Raw genomic sequence first — 19,187 nt, forward strand, 5'->3', positions numbered from 1 at the left:
CTTTATGATTATTTGTAAAGTGGAGATAGGTTCTAAGCGCAGGTATTACTTACCTGAAGTTTTTCATCTACTAGATGCCTGGAGATTGTAGCATAATTCTTCCTTCTGGGGACTGTCATGCACATTGCGGGATGTCTGACATTCTTGGTCCTCATCACTGAATGCCAATGATGTCTCCTTCCTATCATTTTGATAATGAAATGTCTTTTATAATACTTCTGCATTATGAGTACTGGCTCATTAAGAACCACCAACCTAGATGTCCTGTTACTGGATATCAAGATTGAATACAGCACAAAATCCAAAATCTCCAAGTCATTTCTGTAGAGTCTTGGTACTTCTGAGCTTTATTCGTAATGATGGGGGGAAAGCTAATTCTATTCTATATTTAACTTTATAACCATTCTAATATTCTGGAAGGAAGGCTTTAATGATCCCTTTAATGAGAGAGCAAACAAGTATAGACTACAGGGAACAAAGCCTTGAATGTTCACAGTGAGAACTTGCTTTCTAACTTGGCTCTTATTTAACGTTACAGATAATGTTCTCTTTTTAAAAGAAAGTCCATGCTGGAGGGAAGAGAGGGGGGCGGGGATGGAGTAACTGGGTGATGGACATTAAGGAGGGCATGTGATGTAATGGGCACTGGGTATTATATAAGACTGATGAATCAATGATCTCTACCTCTGAAACCAATAATGCATTATATGTTAATTGAATTTAAATAAAAATACATTTTTTTAAAAAGTCAGAATAACGGAGTTCAGTTTGACAGCTGGTTCTTCCCTTTTTTTTTTTTTTTTTAAAGATTTTTGTTTATTTATTTGACAGAGAGACACAGCGAGAGAGGGAACACAAGCAGGGGGAGTGGGAGAGGGAGAAGCAGGCTTCCTGCAGAGCAGGGAGCTGGATGTGGGGCTCAATCCCAGACCCCGGGATCATGACTTGAGCCGAAGGCAGCCGCTTAGTGACTGAGCCAGCCAGGCGCCCCAACAGCCTGGTTCTAAACGATGTGCTGCCCAGCTCAGAAGAGCTTTGCTCATCCGCCTCGGGCTCCAGCAGACCTGGGGACCAAAAGCCGCGATGCCACACTCCTCCACTCTTCCTTCCACTGTTGGGGTTTTCCATTTCTGTTTTCCGCCCAGTTACTTGCACTTCCTCTCTTAGACCCAGGGAAATGAGAAAGTTATTCACAGGGCAGACAGGTATTGGAAAATCCAAGTACCCATTGCTTTTACTTAGAGCTGGCTCAGTAAAAATTAACTATTTTATTGCCTTAAAGAGCAATTCGATGATTAAAAAATCAGCCACAACGATTAATAAGCAGACTGTGGGTTGGATGGCTTAAAGCCTTGAAAAGGTAAACGGTTCTGGGGAAAAGGTGCTTGCTATCCTCTTTCTCTTTCTGCTCTGATGCAGCGTGTGTGCTCAGATCTGAGCATTGACGGTTCCCATGGGCGTGGCTCTGACGAGATCGGCGCAGTGGACCGCGGCCGGTTATGGGACCAGAACCTTGGAAATTACTCCTCTCAATGAGGCGATACTGAAAGAAATTATCATGTTCGTGGAGAGTTTTATCTACAAACATCCTCAAGAGGCAAAATATGTTTTTGTAGAACCACTTGAATGGAAAACAAACTTGGACCCCTCAGCATTTGAATCAGGTTATATTGTCAGGTAAGCCAGCAAATTGCTTCTAGAATTTAGTATCTTCATTGTCCGTATTTCTGTTAATTGGTTTGTAGGTTTCAGGCAAGTAATTTAACATCTATGAATCTCAGAAATATTCTGACCCAGGGATTGCAAACGGGAGGCACTCAGATGAAATCTGAGTATGTTTTGTTTGGCCAACACGTTGTTCATCTGATTTTTAAATTTTGATTTGAATTTCTTTTGATAGGGGATGCATTCTCCAGGTCACCACACTCCAACATTTGCTGTTGCTTTATGTTTGGGCTTTCCACTTATCCATACGACCCTCCAGGTGCAAGTAAGGCCCTGGTTTTGTGACCTCTGATATAGAGAGAATCCCTTCTGGTATTTAAATCTAGTAATTCCTGGAGCAGCAGAGGGAGAGTGGTAAATTTGCTCACTATATGGGAGAGACTTTCTGACAATTAGAATTGTCCTCAAATGAGAACCTTCCAAATCTGAGATTTTAAAAAGATCTTACCTCTGCCTCAAACAGGGAGCTGTCAACTTAGCTCTTGTGAACATAGGTAAAATATGTATGTATTTATGTAAATGTAATTATAATTATATAGGATTAATTTGCATATACATATGTAAATCTTTTCTGTTGTTTTGATCAGCTTCAGCTTATTTTCTAGCTTCAGGCATTCGGATCCTCTTTTCTGCCACCATGTTCCTCCTGGGTTTCGCATATGAACTTTTAAAGTCTGACCTTATCCAAGACAGGTCACTGACCAGCCACAGCTCCCTAGAGATGCCTTTTCCATTTTTCCCTTTGGGATTATTTGTGAGAATAAACTCTGAATTTCATTTTTAGAACTGAAAAACAATTCTTGAATTGCATTTCAGGAGTGCTTTGGTTCTGCTCTCATGCTTACCTTCTCTCTGAATTTCCTGAAGTCTTTTTTTTTATTGTATTTTATATCTAACTGTGCCTATGGTCACTTCCTCCCAAAGTGCTTGTCATTATTTACTGCTCCCACTTAAGTTCAGTGTAGTGCCACACGTTGTTTTTCCTAACCTTTGAAAGATGAACTCATCTGCAAAACGATATAGTCCAGAAACATATGAACTACTTAGCACAAAGATGGATTTAAAGCAGATGTCAGAAGAATATCAAGAGTGTCATTGTATCTTACCTCTGTACTTATTTTTGTGTTCCAAGTACGAACATGACCACATCTGCGACCTACTTAGGTGGGCTGTTACGCACACCTCAATTATATTACTATTTCTCTTCCTCTATCCTTGTCTGATTTCTTTTTTGCTCCATTTCCATTCTTATACCTCTGCATCCCAGTCTTTATGTACAGTGGTCCCTCTTAAGCAGGATGTCTTGACATTTTGGCACCATGTGTGTTTTGAACCAAATGCCCCTTGATTATCTTCCTTCTGTCAAATTGACTAGGCAACTTTTCCTTGGGCCAATTTTTCTATCCGTTGGTTTTGTTTCTGACCTTTATTGATGATATCTTTGATGTTGGAAGGGAAAAGAAGGGTCTAATAGTAGCACTTACTGTATTTGAAGGAAACCATGCCTTTGTGGCTTGATGAAAACCAGGTAGGTACTGCTTGTCCTGAAGAAGGCAAAGGATACAGCTGAGATTTTGGTACTAATAGAAAACACCAAATGTTTATACATCTAAGTCTTGACCATTCCCCTTACTCCTCCCCCCAAACCAAAGAGCTGTCAGCAACCCACAGCCACTTGGTAGGCTATGTCTAGCAACATAACAACAAGTGATAGAGACCAGAGATGCCCTCAATGGCTGGAAGGATGTATTATTAAAAGAGCCCCAGCTACCTCATTCTCTGCCCTTTGGTTCACATGCACTCTTCTTGCTTAGCCACTGGCCCTTAGGACACTTTATATTCATTTATTTAAATTGGGGGGAAACTGCTCTCCTTCCAGGTAGGATTCAGGTCCGTAAGTCCACGAGATATAGATACCTAAGTCATCATAAAGGCTTTGAGCTTGGGGCCCCTGGATGTATTTCTACCGAACTAGAATATTCTTGGGTATTTTAGAATATTTAGGCCGGTTCTTCTTTTTGGGAATGTACATTCTCTCAGCCTCTTGTTCCAAAACAAGTCAGTTTAATCTGCATGGGAAGTCTGTTGAAAGAAGTGAGCTCCCCCCTTTTGTTGATCTCTTTTGTATTTACACTTGTGGCCTCATTTCTCATTTGATGTTGTACATCTCCAAATGCACTCTTTGTAGCTGTCTGTAGAAGTGTGATCATCCTTCTTCTGAATTAGGCTAATAGGCATCTGATGTTGAAACTGATGCGCTCATCACGCACTGAAAAGGTTTTTTATTTCATCGCCCATCTTTTGTGAGGATCATTGTCGAGTAGATAGGCATGCCACTTTCCACATGTTAGATGACTCATTCTTTTCCTTTAGGATCATTTCCAATGTACAGCTCTTTATCCTATAATAATACTTGTCATCGTCTCCCCATGTTCAATATTTTGGGGAAAATAGCTCCACTTTCATTTTAAAGGAAATCATAGGTCTCCTTGTATTACCATTTTCAATTGCTTGTGTTCTTATCAGACAGGATGAGATTACTAATCTTTCTAAGATACCTCAGAATGAAGCCCAAGTCCACTCTAAGCTAAGGACAAATGACACCCTCCAATGATTAACACCATCTGTTGGTTGTATACAGAGCTGAGTTGCTTTGACTCATTAGAATGAAGCTTGGGAAATTTAGAAACTGGATAAGCATTCAGAATCACTTAGTGAAAATGTTATTACCTATTCTTTTCTCTCCTTCTTTGGTAGAACTATGATTTTTGAATCATGTTGGCTTTGGTATCGTGGTATTTCAGCTGCGAATATCTCTCTGCTGTCTCAGGGATATGTCTGAGTTGGGACAAAATTCTCTTCTGGTAGGAGTTCTGGGTGGATGAGAAGTCAGGCCCTGAGCAGTGGCCCTCGTCCCCCTGTCCTGCCCACTTCCCTTATAATTCATACCTTTCTGGTTCCTAGTTTTCTTTTTTCTTCTCTAAGTCTCCACAGGCATCTTTTTTATTGCTTATTTCCCAATACTCCTTGGTAATGGGCATTGTTTGATCCTTTTGCCTTTTTGTTCTAGTTCTCTTATCAATGTCATGAAGGCTCAGTTATATGATCTCCAATCTTAAAATTGTATTGTTTTATGAGACTATAATTATTATGTTTTGGTAAAACTTCTTTTTTTTAAGATTTTATTTATTTGAGAGAGAGAGAGAGTGAGAGAGCAGGGGAGGGGGAGCTCAGGGAGAGGGACAAGCAGACTCAATGCTGAGTGCGGAACCCAACATGGGGCTTGATCTCACGACCCTGAGATCATGACCTCAGCTGAAATCAAGAGTCAGACACTTAACCAACTGAGCCACTGGGTGCCCCATACTTTGGTAAAACTTCTGTATTATGGTATTAAAATGGGTGGCCATAACTTTTGTTACTGAGCTCTTTGTTTTTCATTCCTGAGAATTACTAACTAGTTTCTCAACTATAGCCTCATTTCCCTTGTTACTATTTAGACTCATTTATTGAGTAATTACTATGTTCTGGACACTAAACTAGGCACCGGGGATGAAATAAATGAGACATTCCCCTGCTTTCTCACTTTATAGTATAAGCTATAGTATTTTCAGCTGCCTTCCCCAATGCCAGTTTAAAAGTCTTTTGATCAGGTCAGTGGGTTTCATTTATAGCACATTCATCTTGACCTCACGAGGTGGGTGCTGTATTTTTTTTTTCCAGAAGCTCTTTCTTCAGGCGTTAGAAACTGTGAACCCAGAAACAAACCTGCTCTTCCACATCCTCCCTATAGCTGCCGTTTATTTCCTACTGCTCTGCTGAGGTACAGGTTTCAACTGGTGGGAGCAATGAAATACGTGCCCTGTGCCCTTGACTTCTTCCGTTTCTCACCAGGAGTTTCATCTTCTTGAGTTCAGTGGCTTGATGTTGTTGGCATTCAGTCGGCTTATAACTTAGTCTTGTCATCATCCTCTTAGCACTCGCGACCAGCCCAGTACAAACCTTTAAGAAATCACCTCAATCCTAAAGACATTATTCCAAAAGCTTTATTTTAGAGAAAACACACATTTTGCCTACAACACACAGCACTTGTCAGTCTGGAAATCTTTTATTCATTTATTCCTCTTCCATTTATTGAGCACCTTCTGTGTGCAGTTACTATGTAAGTTACTGCACATAGAGCAGTGGGCGAAGACTGGTAGACATCCCTGTATCAGCCTCCTATTGCTGCTGTAACAAATTATCACACACTCAGTGGCTTAAAACAATGCAGATTTAATTTCTTATGGTTCTGGAGGTGCAAAGACTAAAATGAGTCTGTAGGGTTAAAATCAAGGTGTTCACAGGGCTGTGTTCCTCCTGGGGGCTGAAGGAAAATCCATTCTCGCCTTTTGCAGCTTCTGGAGGCCACCTGCCTTCCCAGGCTCCTGGCTCTGTGTTACTTCTGACCTCTGTTTCCATGTCACATCGGCTTCTCTGACTTGACCCTCCTGCATATTTCAGAATAGTCTTCTCATCTTAAGATCCTTAACTTAATCCATCTGCATAGTCCCTTTTGCCACATGAGGCAACACACTTATGGGCTTCGGGGATTAGGACGTGGACATCTGTGGGGAGCCACCATTCTGCCTCCCACAGTCTCTATCCTCTTGTTCCTTTTCTAGTGAAATAGTGCAGGTAGGAGAGCTGAGTCTGAGTCTGTCAGGTTTACTTTTTCTGATGAACTGGCAACATTCCACATCTGTTTATCTGCATTACAATTTAAAATATGTTAGATCAGGTCTTACAATGAGAACAGTTTTGCCAGGAATATCTGTATATAATAAAAACCTAGGCAGTTTAGTTAATGTTGCAAGTGGTAGAAACCTATAGAAATATCACTGCCATAAAAACATCTTAATATTTCTTAAATGCTGACCTAAAAAAGAAATAAAATGAACAGACACACAAATCTAGGAGACTTAGTAATTTCTGATCAGGAAAAGTCCATTTAGAAAAGCTGCATATTATCCTAAAGTAAACCAAATTAGGGCGTTTGGAGTGTGGAAAGCAATCCACAGAGGGAATCTAGTTTGTCTCTCTCTCTTTTTTGTATAGCTTTTTGTTCATAAACAGAGTAGCCAAGAAAATTTTTAACCACTAATCACTGTGGTGTAAATTTTATAAATAATATAACATTAGAAATTCCCCAGACATGAATGGTGCTGTAGAACCAGTGATTTTTTTTTTTAAAGATGTCCAACACATTGTCAGAAAAACAAAAACTGTGATTGAGTTCATGTAAGTATTCAAGAAACTGCTTAAGATTTTCTTCCTGGATAGATTGTGTGGCTCTCTATCTTAATAAGATAATAATAAGACTGAGAAGTTAAGCATCTGAGTGTGTCCAAGGTAAGAAAAGAGATGAGCTTCTCACAAGAAATATTTATATTTTGTGTTTTATAATGAGACATAGGAATGATTTGGTTTATTTTATTATGTTCAGTTAGCCACTGTATAGTACATCATTAGTTTTTGATGTAGTGTTCCATGATTCATTGTTTTCATATAACACCCAGTATTCCATGCAGTACGTGACCTCCTTAATACCCATCACCAGGCTAACCCATCCCCCTACCCCCCTCCCCTCTAGAACCCTCAGTTTGTTTCTCAGAGTCCATAGTCTCTCATGGTTTGTCTCCCCCTCTAATTTCCGCCCCCGCTTCAGTTTTCCCTCCCTTCCCCAATGGTCCTCCATGCTATTCCTTATGTTCCACATATGAGTGAAACCATATGATAATTGTAGGAATAATTTGTCGAAATGTCTTATATTTAACTTCACTAGCATCCAGGTAATCTTAAGCTTTTGATATTTATTTATTTATTATTTTTTAAATTTTCCTAGTGCAACAACAGTCAAGTCAAAAGAAGTTGATAAAGATGGGCAGCCCTTGCTGTCCGTCTCTGTGCCACACATTAAGGTCAGGAGCTTTGGGCAGCTGTCCCGCCTCTTGCTTATTGCCAAAGATACGAAGCTGAAGGAGGCACAGGCCTGTATCGAAGGTGATATTTATGCTCCAGTCTGTGATTTGAATTTCTAGAATCTTGGGGCGGGGGTGGGGGGGGGAATCATTTGTTACAGTCTCTTAGAAAAAGTTCTGTGACCTAAAAGGTAAAAAAGTCCTATGTTCAACTTCATAAAAATGTCATTCATTTTTCTGGGCAGAATGTCCTGTTTGTATCCAATTTCTACTTTAAAATGAAAGGCCTAATACTTTACCACTAACAAGCTTCTAGATTTCTAACTGTAACATGCGGCTTAAAGACAGGCTTTGCAGCTTCTGGAAAGACCAGCGGCCTGCAGCCTTTGAGGTCCACACGGGACAGAAGACAGATTAGCAGGGCCAGCACCAGAATCTGCCCTCTACTCTCAGCCCTGCTGTGATGGATGATGCTGTTTCCTCTACAGTGCACGTAGCAGAGATAGCACAGAATAATCTCACTTGCCATTGGTCTCAGTCCTGTTCCATTGTGGGCTGCATAGCCTTCTGTGCATAGTTTCATTCATTCAGTGGGAAGTGTTTTTCCTCTTCTTTAAGGATGTAGATTTTCACTGTTGTCTAAGCATCTAACATGCAAGAAAGAATGTAATCAATTGCCTGCTGTGATGGTACCTTAAATTTTTCTTATGAGTAGAAATACCTAACAGTAAATAATGATGTTGTATACATGTTTTGCTTCTTTGGAATCGTGTGACTAGAAGGTCCCTGGGTCCTACCTCCCGTCATTCTTTGCTGGGGCATGGGAAGATGCTCCTTTCAAAAAAAAAATTTTTTTTAATTTCTTTAAGATGTGAACCTTAGGACGACAGCTTCTTCTTATCTCTTGCTGACTCTTCTTTATTAGGCTATCTGTACATCATAGCTACTTTGCTGAGAAGGAGTGAAATCTTAAGAGTAAAGCCGAATTCAAGGAGATTGTTAATAGCATCAAATTAAAATATGAACCTAATATATAGACTGGCTGCTATATATCTAGTTTGGCTAAATGTGTATCCTTTGCTGCATTTTGTCCTTTCTGTAAGAGTTCTAGGTACAGCTCTTCAGTTTTGGGTCCAAATTCCATGGTGCACGGCAATTTGGGGATCAGGTTTCTGTCTTTCCCCCAAACTCAGCTGGTACCTTTTTACATGAGTCTTTATGAGATGACTGCCATAAGGGTGATTAAGTTGAGATGCTCAATAAGTGGATGATTCCTAGATCTCCTTTCCCTGCCCCTCCCTTCATGTGGTCTTTTCTAAGAGGCTCTAAGCCTTTTCTGCTATTTCCTGGTGCCATAGTCCATTTCCTGTTGCAGAGTTAATGCCATCCCTGTGCTTCTCTTCATTTCAGTCAGGTTGAATTTTCTGAACTAGTTCTATAGGCCTTTTCTCCCTCCCTGTCCAAATGCATATATATTTCATCTTACTTAAATTCCTCCTTCCCAAATAAGGCTTTGCCCCCTTCTTCCTCACTTGCAACTTCATGGTTCTTGGCTTTTACCAAATTCTGTTTTCAGCCTCTCTAGGGTCGACTTTCACACCTATGTCAGCCTTGATCATGAGTTAGTATTGAAGTTTTTCAGTGTAACTTTGGTATGTGTGTAGGTACTGGCCAGATTTGTTTTTCCGACTCAGACATCAAAAGGCATTGAAAATATAAGCAGTTTGAACAGGTGGAAAAGACTGGCAGTAGATCTGTAGACTGAGCGAAACACACTATTTTGGAAAGAAAGCATTTGTGAACACTGAGCATGGGCACACGTGCGCGCACACACACACACATGTACACTCACACACACACAGTTCTGATGATTCTTCTAAGGAGACCAGTATTTATCTTCAAATAAATTCTGAATATATTAATTGAATGCCCATGCTGGACCATGCCTCACAGTCGTCAACAACAACAACAAAAAGAATGTCTTGTTCTTTGTCTTATTAGATGATATAGATAGATGATATTACAGTACAAGGTAGAGCATCTCAAGGAGTACAAGAAAGCTCCTAAATATAGTAGAATCTGAGAAATAGAAATTAATTCAGATGGGGCCCATCAGAGAAAGCTTAATGAAAGATGTGCATTGGGTGGGCCTCAGAGGATTTGCTAGTCTTTATGTTTCTTGCAACAGAAGACAAAGAGGATCATTTTTATTTATTTACTTGTTTGATCAGCTAACAGAGATCCCGTAACAAAAATCCTGGGTTTGGATTATAATACAAAGAAAGAAGACACATCCATAGTGAATATTCTTGATAAAATTACCAAAGATGAAGATCCCGACAGTGAGATTAAGATGAAGCTTGGCATACTGCTTAAGCAACTGGATCTGCACCTACTGAATCATTCTCTAAAACATATTTCATTGTGAGTCTTTTAGAAAAAAGAAACCTCTAAAAATTAGTTACAAAAAGTGCTTTCAGAGTTTTTATTTAAACACAAAAAAATAAAGTATGGAAGTTATTGCTATTGATTTAACATTAATTTCTTTTAAGATTTATGTAAGAGAGAGAGAGAGCATGCACATGTGTGTGCGAGCAAGGGGGGAGGGGTAGAGGGAGAGGGAGATAGAGAATTCACACCAATGCCCCACTAAGCTCGGAGTCTGACGAAGGGCCGGATCCCAGGACCCTGAGATCATGACTTGAGCCAAAATCAGGAGTCGAACACTTAACCGACTGAGCCACCCAGGCGCCCCTTAACATTAAATTTTATTGGAATAGGATTTTAGTTTATTGTATGGATATTTCTAATTCTAAAACTTAAAAGTTTGTAGTTAGCATTGCTAAAGCTTTCTGCGGGTTTTACCTAATTCTGAGGACATGAAATGGCCTTGTTATTTTCAGTCTTCTCAGAGTACTAGATAAATGATTAAATAGTAATGCAAATATCATGTAGAGTTTGTAAGGTTTAAAACTTGTTCGTTTTTCTAGTTTTTTTTCTAGTATTATGGTATTACCACTAAGAAATCAAGTGAATATTTAAATGAGTATATTTAATGTTGCACACTATGAGTCACTGATTTCTTGATGCTTTGACAGTGTTCTAAGATTATAACATGGCTAAAGCTAACTGCAATATTTTTGTTGTTGTATAATTTGACTACAGTTTTAATTATAAAAAACAATATCCCACCCTGCAAAAATGGAATATTTTCGTGTGTTTTCTGGAGATTCTTTTTAGAGTGTTAAAGTGAATTTCTTACCATTCATTTCAGAGAAATATGTTTAAAACCAACAATTGTTAAGAACGATATAGAACTGCTGAAACATTTCTCAGGAAAAGGAGAACAAACCGTCTTGGAATCTATCGACTATACCTCAGGTTTATATTATTCTCAGATTCGTTTTGTGTTATGTATAGTAATTATCATTTCTAAATGCTTCAATAGCTACATTAGGATTGAATATTTGAAAAAAATGAAAACTTAAAACTGTAATCATTTTTATTCTTTTAAAGTCAACATATTTCATTTTTTGAAACTCCTTTTAATTGATCAATAATTTGTTTCAGATTATGAATTTTCAAATGGATGTCGAGCCCCACCTTGGAGACAAATTCACGGGGAAATTTGTTATGTACTGGTGAAACCACACGATGTTGAAACTCTGTGCATTACTTGTAGTGCAGAAGGAGTATTTTTAAATGGTGTAAGTAATTTTTTAAGAACCATGTTGACTTTGGTGCTTAGCTCTATCTCTGTAAACGCAGGCCCATCCCCAGGACTGAATCCTGACAACCACAGAAAATGCTATACTGTTCTGTGGGATTGAAGCAGATCCCTTTGCTATGTGTTTGCTGAGCAAATCCAAAATTGTTTCAGAATTAGCCCCAGTGTTCCCCATTGCAGGTCATTAAGTCAATCTTCTAAGAAATGACCTTCAAAGGGACCCATACCACTTTATAAAATGAAAACCTCCTTAACAGTCAGTTCACTGATTAGTTATATGAGTATTAGGGGAAAGAAAAAGGAGGCCTGAGGTAACACAGAAGCAATAACTATAGTTTTTACCCTAAGACTGGAGAGGACAACAGGAAGGGGGACATTAAAACGTGGGAGCTTGGAGGAAGTGTCCCCCATGAAGCTGGGACCCATGTGTCTAGTGAGGGGGGCATTGCCGGGCTGGGCTGGTGCTTTTGGATCTCAGAAGACAGACCTTGCAGAGCTGGGACTTAGACCTCTGAGGCGTGGACCCTGTTTACATTGGTGATGGTCCCTTAGGAGTTCAGAAGGGGGCCCCCCGCCATAGAACTGGGCCCCCCGTCTCTGAGGAATGGTCACTTCAGGCTGTGCTGGTCCCCTCGGAGCTCAGCGGGTCTCCGGGAAGCCGGCACCCAGACCTCTGAGGAGTACAATGCCCAGTTAGTGCTGCTACCTCAGGAGCTCACAGGAGGATCTTTGCAGAACTGGCAGAGCTGAGACCTGGACCTTTGAAGACGGAGCCCTGGTCGGGTTATGGTGGTATTTCTGAGGGGGCATAATGAGCCAGGGTCGGGGAGTATAGGGAAAAAAGCCTGGGAATTTGGACCAACCGTTGCTACTGGAAGCAGCTTCCACTCCCAGGGGTGACGGGCCCCTGCTGGGGCGACTCTAACAGAACAGTGGGCAAGGAGGAGGCAGCATGTCCTTTCGCCCTCCTCCAGCTTTTCAGTCTCCCTTTGACTTCCTGCTGACTGAAGCTGACCTAAGCTGGCAAAGGAGAAACACAGCGTAACAGATTCCCAGCCCTGAGCATCACTAAGCAGAGCGATGGCCTTCGGAACCTTCCACGGTAAAACTTTTTTATGCTGAGTTTCATACCTGTTCACTGACCTTAACTAGGAACTCAGCATTCTCCTTGGCCACACCCTGCCCTTGGTGTCTTCGGTGTAATTTGGGGCCTCCTGGGCAACATCTGCAGGAAGAACCCAAATCCTTAATGGGGACCCCTTATCACAGGGGACTGTTTGGAGCATGGCTACCTCTTGGTTTTGATTGGTATCAAGATGCTGGTGCCACTTTCTTGATGACCAGCAGGCATCTCTTATGACCTGCCTTATGGTGCTTCTCTTCTCAGCATAACACTGTGCCTTAAGTCTGCACAGGGGAGGGAGATGACCACAATACGATTCTGCTTCCAGTTTGTTTCGCTATTCTAAGGAAGTGAAATTTCCCATTAGAAAATCAGAGACTTTGACTTTATAGAGTGGGGCAAGGAGATTTCGTTTCTACAAAGGCTATTGACCTACTACTACATATAACTTTATTTGATATGGAAATCTCTAAGTGTTGTTCTCAATTTCAGAAGTGAAAGGAACATGAAACTATTCAACAATTACAGCAAAATGTGTAACACGTTAGTTATCTGGGTGTGTATGATGTTTTGTATGTATATATGGTTATGTATCTAGATAACACACTGTAGTTTTTTATATATGCATTTGGTTAAGGCAGAACCAAATCTTTCTTGTCAGGGTGGGCAAGCAAAGGAAAATGAGGAAAGGAAAGAGACAAAAAGAAAGAGGTACAGACAAAAAGGGTGGAAGGACAGATGGTGACATGGAGGCTGTAACTCTAGAAAATACGCCTAGGCAACTGCATCACACACAGAACAAGAGCAGAGCATGACAAATAGAGGCTTTTCTGTGGTGGCATTCTAATCTTGGGGCCTTTTATGACTTCATCACAGTCTCTTGAAGTCGTAATGCTTTTTTGCATGAAGGAGGTGCAGAAGGAAGGAAGCTCTCAATTCTTTGCTGACTAGCAGAGTGCCCTATATGCATATGGGAGGTACTCAGCAAAGGCATGCTGAATGGATGGATGGATGGATGGATGGATGGATGGTCGGATGGATAACTTTAAGAGGGAAGGATTTTGCCTATATTTTTGTTGTATAAAGACTACCACATGGATTGCTGATAGAAGAAAATAATACGTGGGCTCGGGTTGTGATGTATTGATCAGGTTCAATTAATAATAATAGCACCAAACTCTTTCTCTCAAAGGGCAAAACAGATGATGAGGGGGAAATTAATTACGAGAGAAAAAGTGAAATTTATAAAGACCTTGTCACATTTTTAAAAGAAAAGTCGGCAAAATTTTCAGAAAATATGTCTAAACAGGTAAGTTTATAGACTCTTGAAATTTCACAGCATAGTGTTACTTGACCAAACTTTCTGTTGAGAGTAATTCTGCCTATTTTTGACCTCTGCTTCTAATTTTTAGAGTATTTTTCACAGTATATTATTAAATAAGAAATTAAGTGGAGTACTTTAAGAAAGTTTCTGATTCTCTTTAGGTAATAGGTGTAAAATATTTCATATTGCTTTCTAAATAGCACTTTTCATCTTCCCTTTTGAATTAATAACACTAAGAAAAAAGGAGTCAGCCCTATTAAAGAAGCCTAGATGTTTTGATTATCTTTTATCCTTTCTGGGCATCCCATGATTACTACCTAATTGGATTGTCTCAATAAGTATGTCAACTGAATATGCATGAGAACTGTGCTTCCTTTGTGTCTTTCATGGTTTTTGAAATAGTGTTGGACAAAGAAATCAGCTAATATAGTGATGAAATAAGATGTTGATCGAAGCTGAAGCTGATATGGCTAAGAAACAATATGCAAGAAATACTAATGTGATGCACTTAAGCTCCAGGCTGATTCTCAAGATGATGTCAATGCCACAAATACCAGTCTATTATTTTCCTTATGACCCTGCCACTTCCAGAGCACTCTATTTTCTTACTATACTGCTGCTACTCTTATCCTGAAATTTCTCTTTGTCATTGTCCTGCGAGGCTCTTTTTGTTTTTGTTTTTGTTTTTGTTTTTTTCCTGGTGTTGGATTACCTATTTCTTGGACTCTAGTTTCCTTTGTTGTTGTCATAAAATACCTACACAAAACAAAATTTGCCATTTTGACCACTTCGTGTATCATTGAGTGGCATTACATTCATAAAGTGCAAGCATTACTACTATTTCCAAATCTTTTCATCATTTCAAACTAAAATTCTGTTCCCATTAAGCAGTAACTCCCCTTTCCTCCTCCTCCAGCTCCTAGGAACCTCTAATCTACTTTCTGTCTCTATAAATTTGCCTTCTAGATATTTCAGGAAGTGGAATCATACAATATTTGTCCTTTGGTGTTTTGCTTATTTCATTTAGCATAATGTTTTCAAGGTCCATCCATGTTGTAGTACATGTCAGAATAATATTCCATTTGTGTGTATAACCACATTTTGTTTATCCTCTCATCTATTGACGGACACTTGTGTTGTTTCCACTCTTTGATTATAGTGAAAAATGCTCTAAATATTGGTGTACATGTATCTGAGTTCCTGTTTCAGTTTTTGGAGCATATATACCTAGGAGTGGAATTTCTGGGTCGTATGATAATTCTGTTTTTAACTTTTAGAGGAACTGCCAAACTGCTTCTACATAGACTGAGCCATTTTATATTCCTGTACAAGGATTCCAGTTTCTCCACATTCTCACCAATACTTGTTATTTTCTCTGTGTGTGTTTGTATGTGTGTTTTTTATTATAGACATCTTAGTAAATATGAAGTATGATATCCCATTGTAGTTTTGATTTGCATTTCCCTAATGATTGGTGATGTTGAGCATATTTTCATGTGCTTATTCGGCATTTGTGTATTTTTTTTAAAGAAATGTCTATTCAAGTCCTTTGCCCATTTAAAAAAATGGGTTGTCTTTTTGTTGATGAGTTGTAGGAATTCTTTATATATTGTAGATATTAATCCCTTATCAGATAGAATGTTTGCAAATATTTTCTCCCATTCTGTGGGTTGTCTTTTCATTCATCTTGATAGTGTCCTTTGAGGCACAAACATTTTTAATTTTGATAAAGTCCAATGAAAACATTTTTGTTGTCTGAATTTCTGGTACTGTACTTAGGAAACCATTGCCAAATCCGATGCCATGAAGATTTGCCCCTGTTTTTTCTAAGAATTTCGTGGTTTTTGCTCTTAAATTTAGGGACAAAGAGTCCTTAAATTTAGGTCTTTGATTAATTTTGAGTTGTGTATGGTGTGAGTACAGTAAGGGTACAGTTTCATTCTTTTGCGTGTGGATAACCAGTTTTCTGGCACCATTTGTTGAAGAGATTGTTCTTTCCCCATTGAATGGTCTTGGCATCCTTGTTGAAAATCAATTTACCATAGATGTAGGGGTTTATATTTGGACTCTCAATTCTATTCTATCTTGTCTATCTCTATACAAGTCCCATACTATTTTGACTACTATATCTTTGCAGTAGTTTTGAAATTGAGAAGTATTAAGTCCTCAAACTTTGTGTTTTTCAAGACTGTTTTAGCTATTTGGGCTCCCTTTACTTCCTGAAAGAAACCTACCTCCTGAAACTTCCTAAAAGAAAGAATTTTAGGTTTGGTTTTACCATTTCTGCACAAAACAGCATCGGGATTTTGACAGGGATTTATTGAATTTATAGATTGCTTTGTATAGCATTGTAATCTTAATATTAATTTTTCCAATCCATGAACATGGAGTGTCTTTCCATTTGTTTATGTCTCCTTTAATTTTTTTCAGCAGTATTTTATACTTTTCAGTGTCAAGTCTTTTGCCTCCTTGGTTAAATTTATTTCTAAGCATTTTATTCTTTTTGATGCTATTGTAAATAGAATTGTTTCCTGAATTTCCTTTCTAATTTTTCACTGCTAGGGTAGAGAAATAGAAAAGATTTTTGAGTGTTGAAATCAGATCTGGCTCTTTTGAATGTGAAATTCAAAATCAAATCCTGCAACTTTGCGGAATTCATTTATTAACTCAATTTTTTTTAATCTTTAGGTCTTTTTTTTTTTAAATATTTTTCTTTTGGGGGGCACCTAGGTGGTTCAATCGGCTAAGTGTCTGCCTTTAACTTAGGTCATGATCCCAGGGTCCTGGGATCAAGTTCCGCATCAGGCTCCCTGCCCAGCGGGGAGTCTACTTCTCCCTCTGCCCCTCCCCCGCCTTGTGCTCACGCTCTTTCTCTCTCAAATAGATACGATCTTGAAAAAAAAAAAAAATATATATATATAGTTTTTAAATGGGCTCCATGTGGAGCCCAACCTGGGGCTTGAATTTATAATCCTGAGATCAAGGGTCAGACACTTAACTGCCACCCAGGCGCCCTAGTCTTTTAGTTCTTTCTACCTATAAGATCATGTCATCTGCAAACAGAGATAGTTTTACTTCTTCCTTTTCAATTTGGATGTTTTTTAAATTTCTTTTTCTTGCCTAATTACTATGGCTAGACCTTTTAGGCCTGTGTTGAATAGAAGCAGTGAAAGCTAGATCCTTTTCTTATTCCTGATATTAGGGGAAAAGCTTTCAGGCTTTTGCCACTAAATGTGATGTTATCTGTGGGCTTTTCGAATATGGTCTTTATTATGTTGAGGAAGTTCCCTTCCATTCAGTTTTCCTTTTGTTGTGTACCCCATAATTTTGGTGGAGCTTCCTGAGTAAAGGAGGCACATAATGGAAAAAATTGAGGGTTAGCATGTGAAATATCTTTATTTTTCTCTCTCAGTTATTGTTTCTATAATGATAGTTCAAAAATAATTTGTAACTTAGAATTTTAAAGGCATTTTTTTTTTCTATGTGGCCTGTCTGTTTTGACTTTTCTCATCTAACAAAGCCGTTAGGATCTTCTCTTATTCGTGATGTTCTGTAATTTTCATGATGATATGGTTGGTGCTGGTTTTGTTTGTTTTTCATTAATGATGACATATGTCCTTCAGACCTAGAAAAATCCCTTTTTTGTATCACATCTTTAATCATTCTTTCCTTTCTGTTCTCTTTGCTCTCTTTTTGAAACTTACCCAGTTGAAGGTTGGGCCTCTGAGATTGATCCTCTGATTTTCTTTGCTGTCACCCACCTTTTGCAAATATTCTTTTACTTTATCTTCAAAACATTGTACATATTTTTAAAATTTAAGCTCTCCCATTTTCAACATTTTGTTTTTGGGTGTTTATCTCCACAGATCATATGCTTTCATTTCTCTTGGGTAAAATCTGGGAATAAAAGAGCAAGGTAATATGGTAGTTGTATGTTTAACTCTTTAAGCAATTCGTAAACTGTCTTCCAAAGTGGTTGTAGTATTTTACATAGATACTGGCAGTGTATGAGAATTCCAGTTCTTCTGCATATTTGTCAATAATTGGTATGGTCAGTCCTCTGATTTTAGACATTCTAATAGATGTATGTACTGGTATTTCACTGGGTTTTAATTTGCATTTCTTGGGCGCCTGGGTGGCTCAGTTGGTTAAGCAACTGCCTTCGGCTTGGGTCGTGATCCTGGAGTCCCTGGATCGAGTCCTGCATCGGGCTCCCTGCTCAGCAGGGAGTCTGCTTCTCCCTCTGACCCTCCCCCCTCTCATGTGCTCTCTCTCATTCTCTCTCTCAAATAAATAAATAAAATCTTTAAAATAAATAAATAAATTTAAAAAATAATAATTTGCATTTCTTGAATGCAGTCTTTCAAATACTTATTTTGCCATTCATATATTGTATGTGATAAGGTGTCTATTCCAATCTTTTGCCCAGTTTTTGTTTTTTTTTTAAGATTTTATTTATTCATTTGAGACACACAGAGAGAGAGAGAGAGCTTGAGCAGGGGGGGAGACAGAGGGAGAGGGAGAAGCAGGCTCCCTGCTGAGCCAGGAGCCCGACGTGGAGCTCGATCCCAGGACCCCAGGATCATGACCTGAGCCAAAGGCAGAAGCTTAACCATCTGAGCCACCCAGGCGCCCCTTGCCCAGTTTTTTATTGGGTTGTTTGATTTCTTACTGAGTAGTGAAAGATCTTTGTATATATTCTTGGCTTACATATTCTGTCAGATATATGACTTGTAGGTATTTTTTCCCAGTCTGTGGCTTATCATTTCATTCTCCAACTAGTGTCTTCCAAAAAGCAAATGTCCTCAATTTTGATGAAGTCCAACTCGTTAATTTTTTCTTTATAGCTTTGCCAAACTCTGTGTCATAAAGATTTTCTCCAATATTTTTTTTCTAGAAGTTTTCAAATGTTAGGTTTTACATTTAGGCCTTTTTAGTTTATTTTTTGTACATGACATGAGGTATGGATCAAAGTTCTTTCCTTTTACATATTAATATCTAGTTGTTCCAGCACCATTTGTTGAAAAAAACAAAACAAAACCATCCTTTATGCCTTTCTCAAAAATCAGTTGTCTATTTGTATGGGTGTATTTCTGTTCCAGTGATTTATACCAGTACCACACTGTCTTGATTACTGTAGCTTTATAGTAAGTCTTGAAGTCAGGTAGTGTAAATCCTCCAGTGTTGTTATTTTTCAAACTTGTTTGGCTATTTTACATCCTTTGTATGTCCATTAGAATGTTAGGGTCAGCTTGTCAATTTCTTCATGAAAAGCCTGAAAGAATTATGGTTGAGACTATGATGAATCTATAGATTAATTACAAAGAG

The 19,187-nt window shown here is 38.8% G+C and overlaps 1 protein-coding gene across 2 annotated transcripts in view; it reads left to right on the forward strand.

Annotated features, from left to right (window-relative positions):
- Positions 1 to 1,453: 1,453 nt before the first annotated feature.
- ODAD2 (outer dynein arm docking complex subunit 2) overlaps positions 1,454 to 19,187 on the forward strand; it is a 177,785-nt gene continuing 160,051 nt past the window's right edge. For both annotated transcript variants that reach the window (XM_021686526.1, XM_021686525.1), the window contains exons 1-6: positions 1,454 to 1,677; positions 7,610 to 7,767; positions 9,917 to 10,109; positions 10,960 to 11,066; positions 11,256 to 11,392; positions 13,728 to 13,844. In XM_021686526.1, coding sequence (XP_021542201.1) covers positions 1,454 to 1,677; positions 7,610 to 7,767; positions 9,917 to 10,109; positions 10,960 to 11,066; positions 11,256 to 11,392; positions 13,728 to 13,844 — 936 coding nt within the window. The remainder of the gene's footprint in view (positions 1,678 to 7,609; positions 7,768 to 9,916; positions 10,110 to 10,959; positions 11,067 to 11,255; positions 11,393 to 13,727; positions 13,845 to 19,187) is intronic.

Source organism: Neomonachus schauinslandi, chromosome 5, assembly GCF_002201575.2.
Source record: "Neomonachus schauinslandi chromosome 5, ASM220157v2, whole genome shotgun sequence".
In the NCBI taxonomy this organism is placed as follows: Eukaryota; Metazoa; Chordata; class Mammalia; order Carnivora; family Phocidae; genus Neomonachus; species Neomonachus schauinslandi.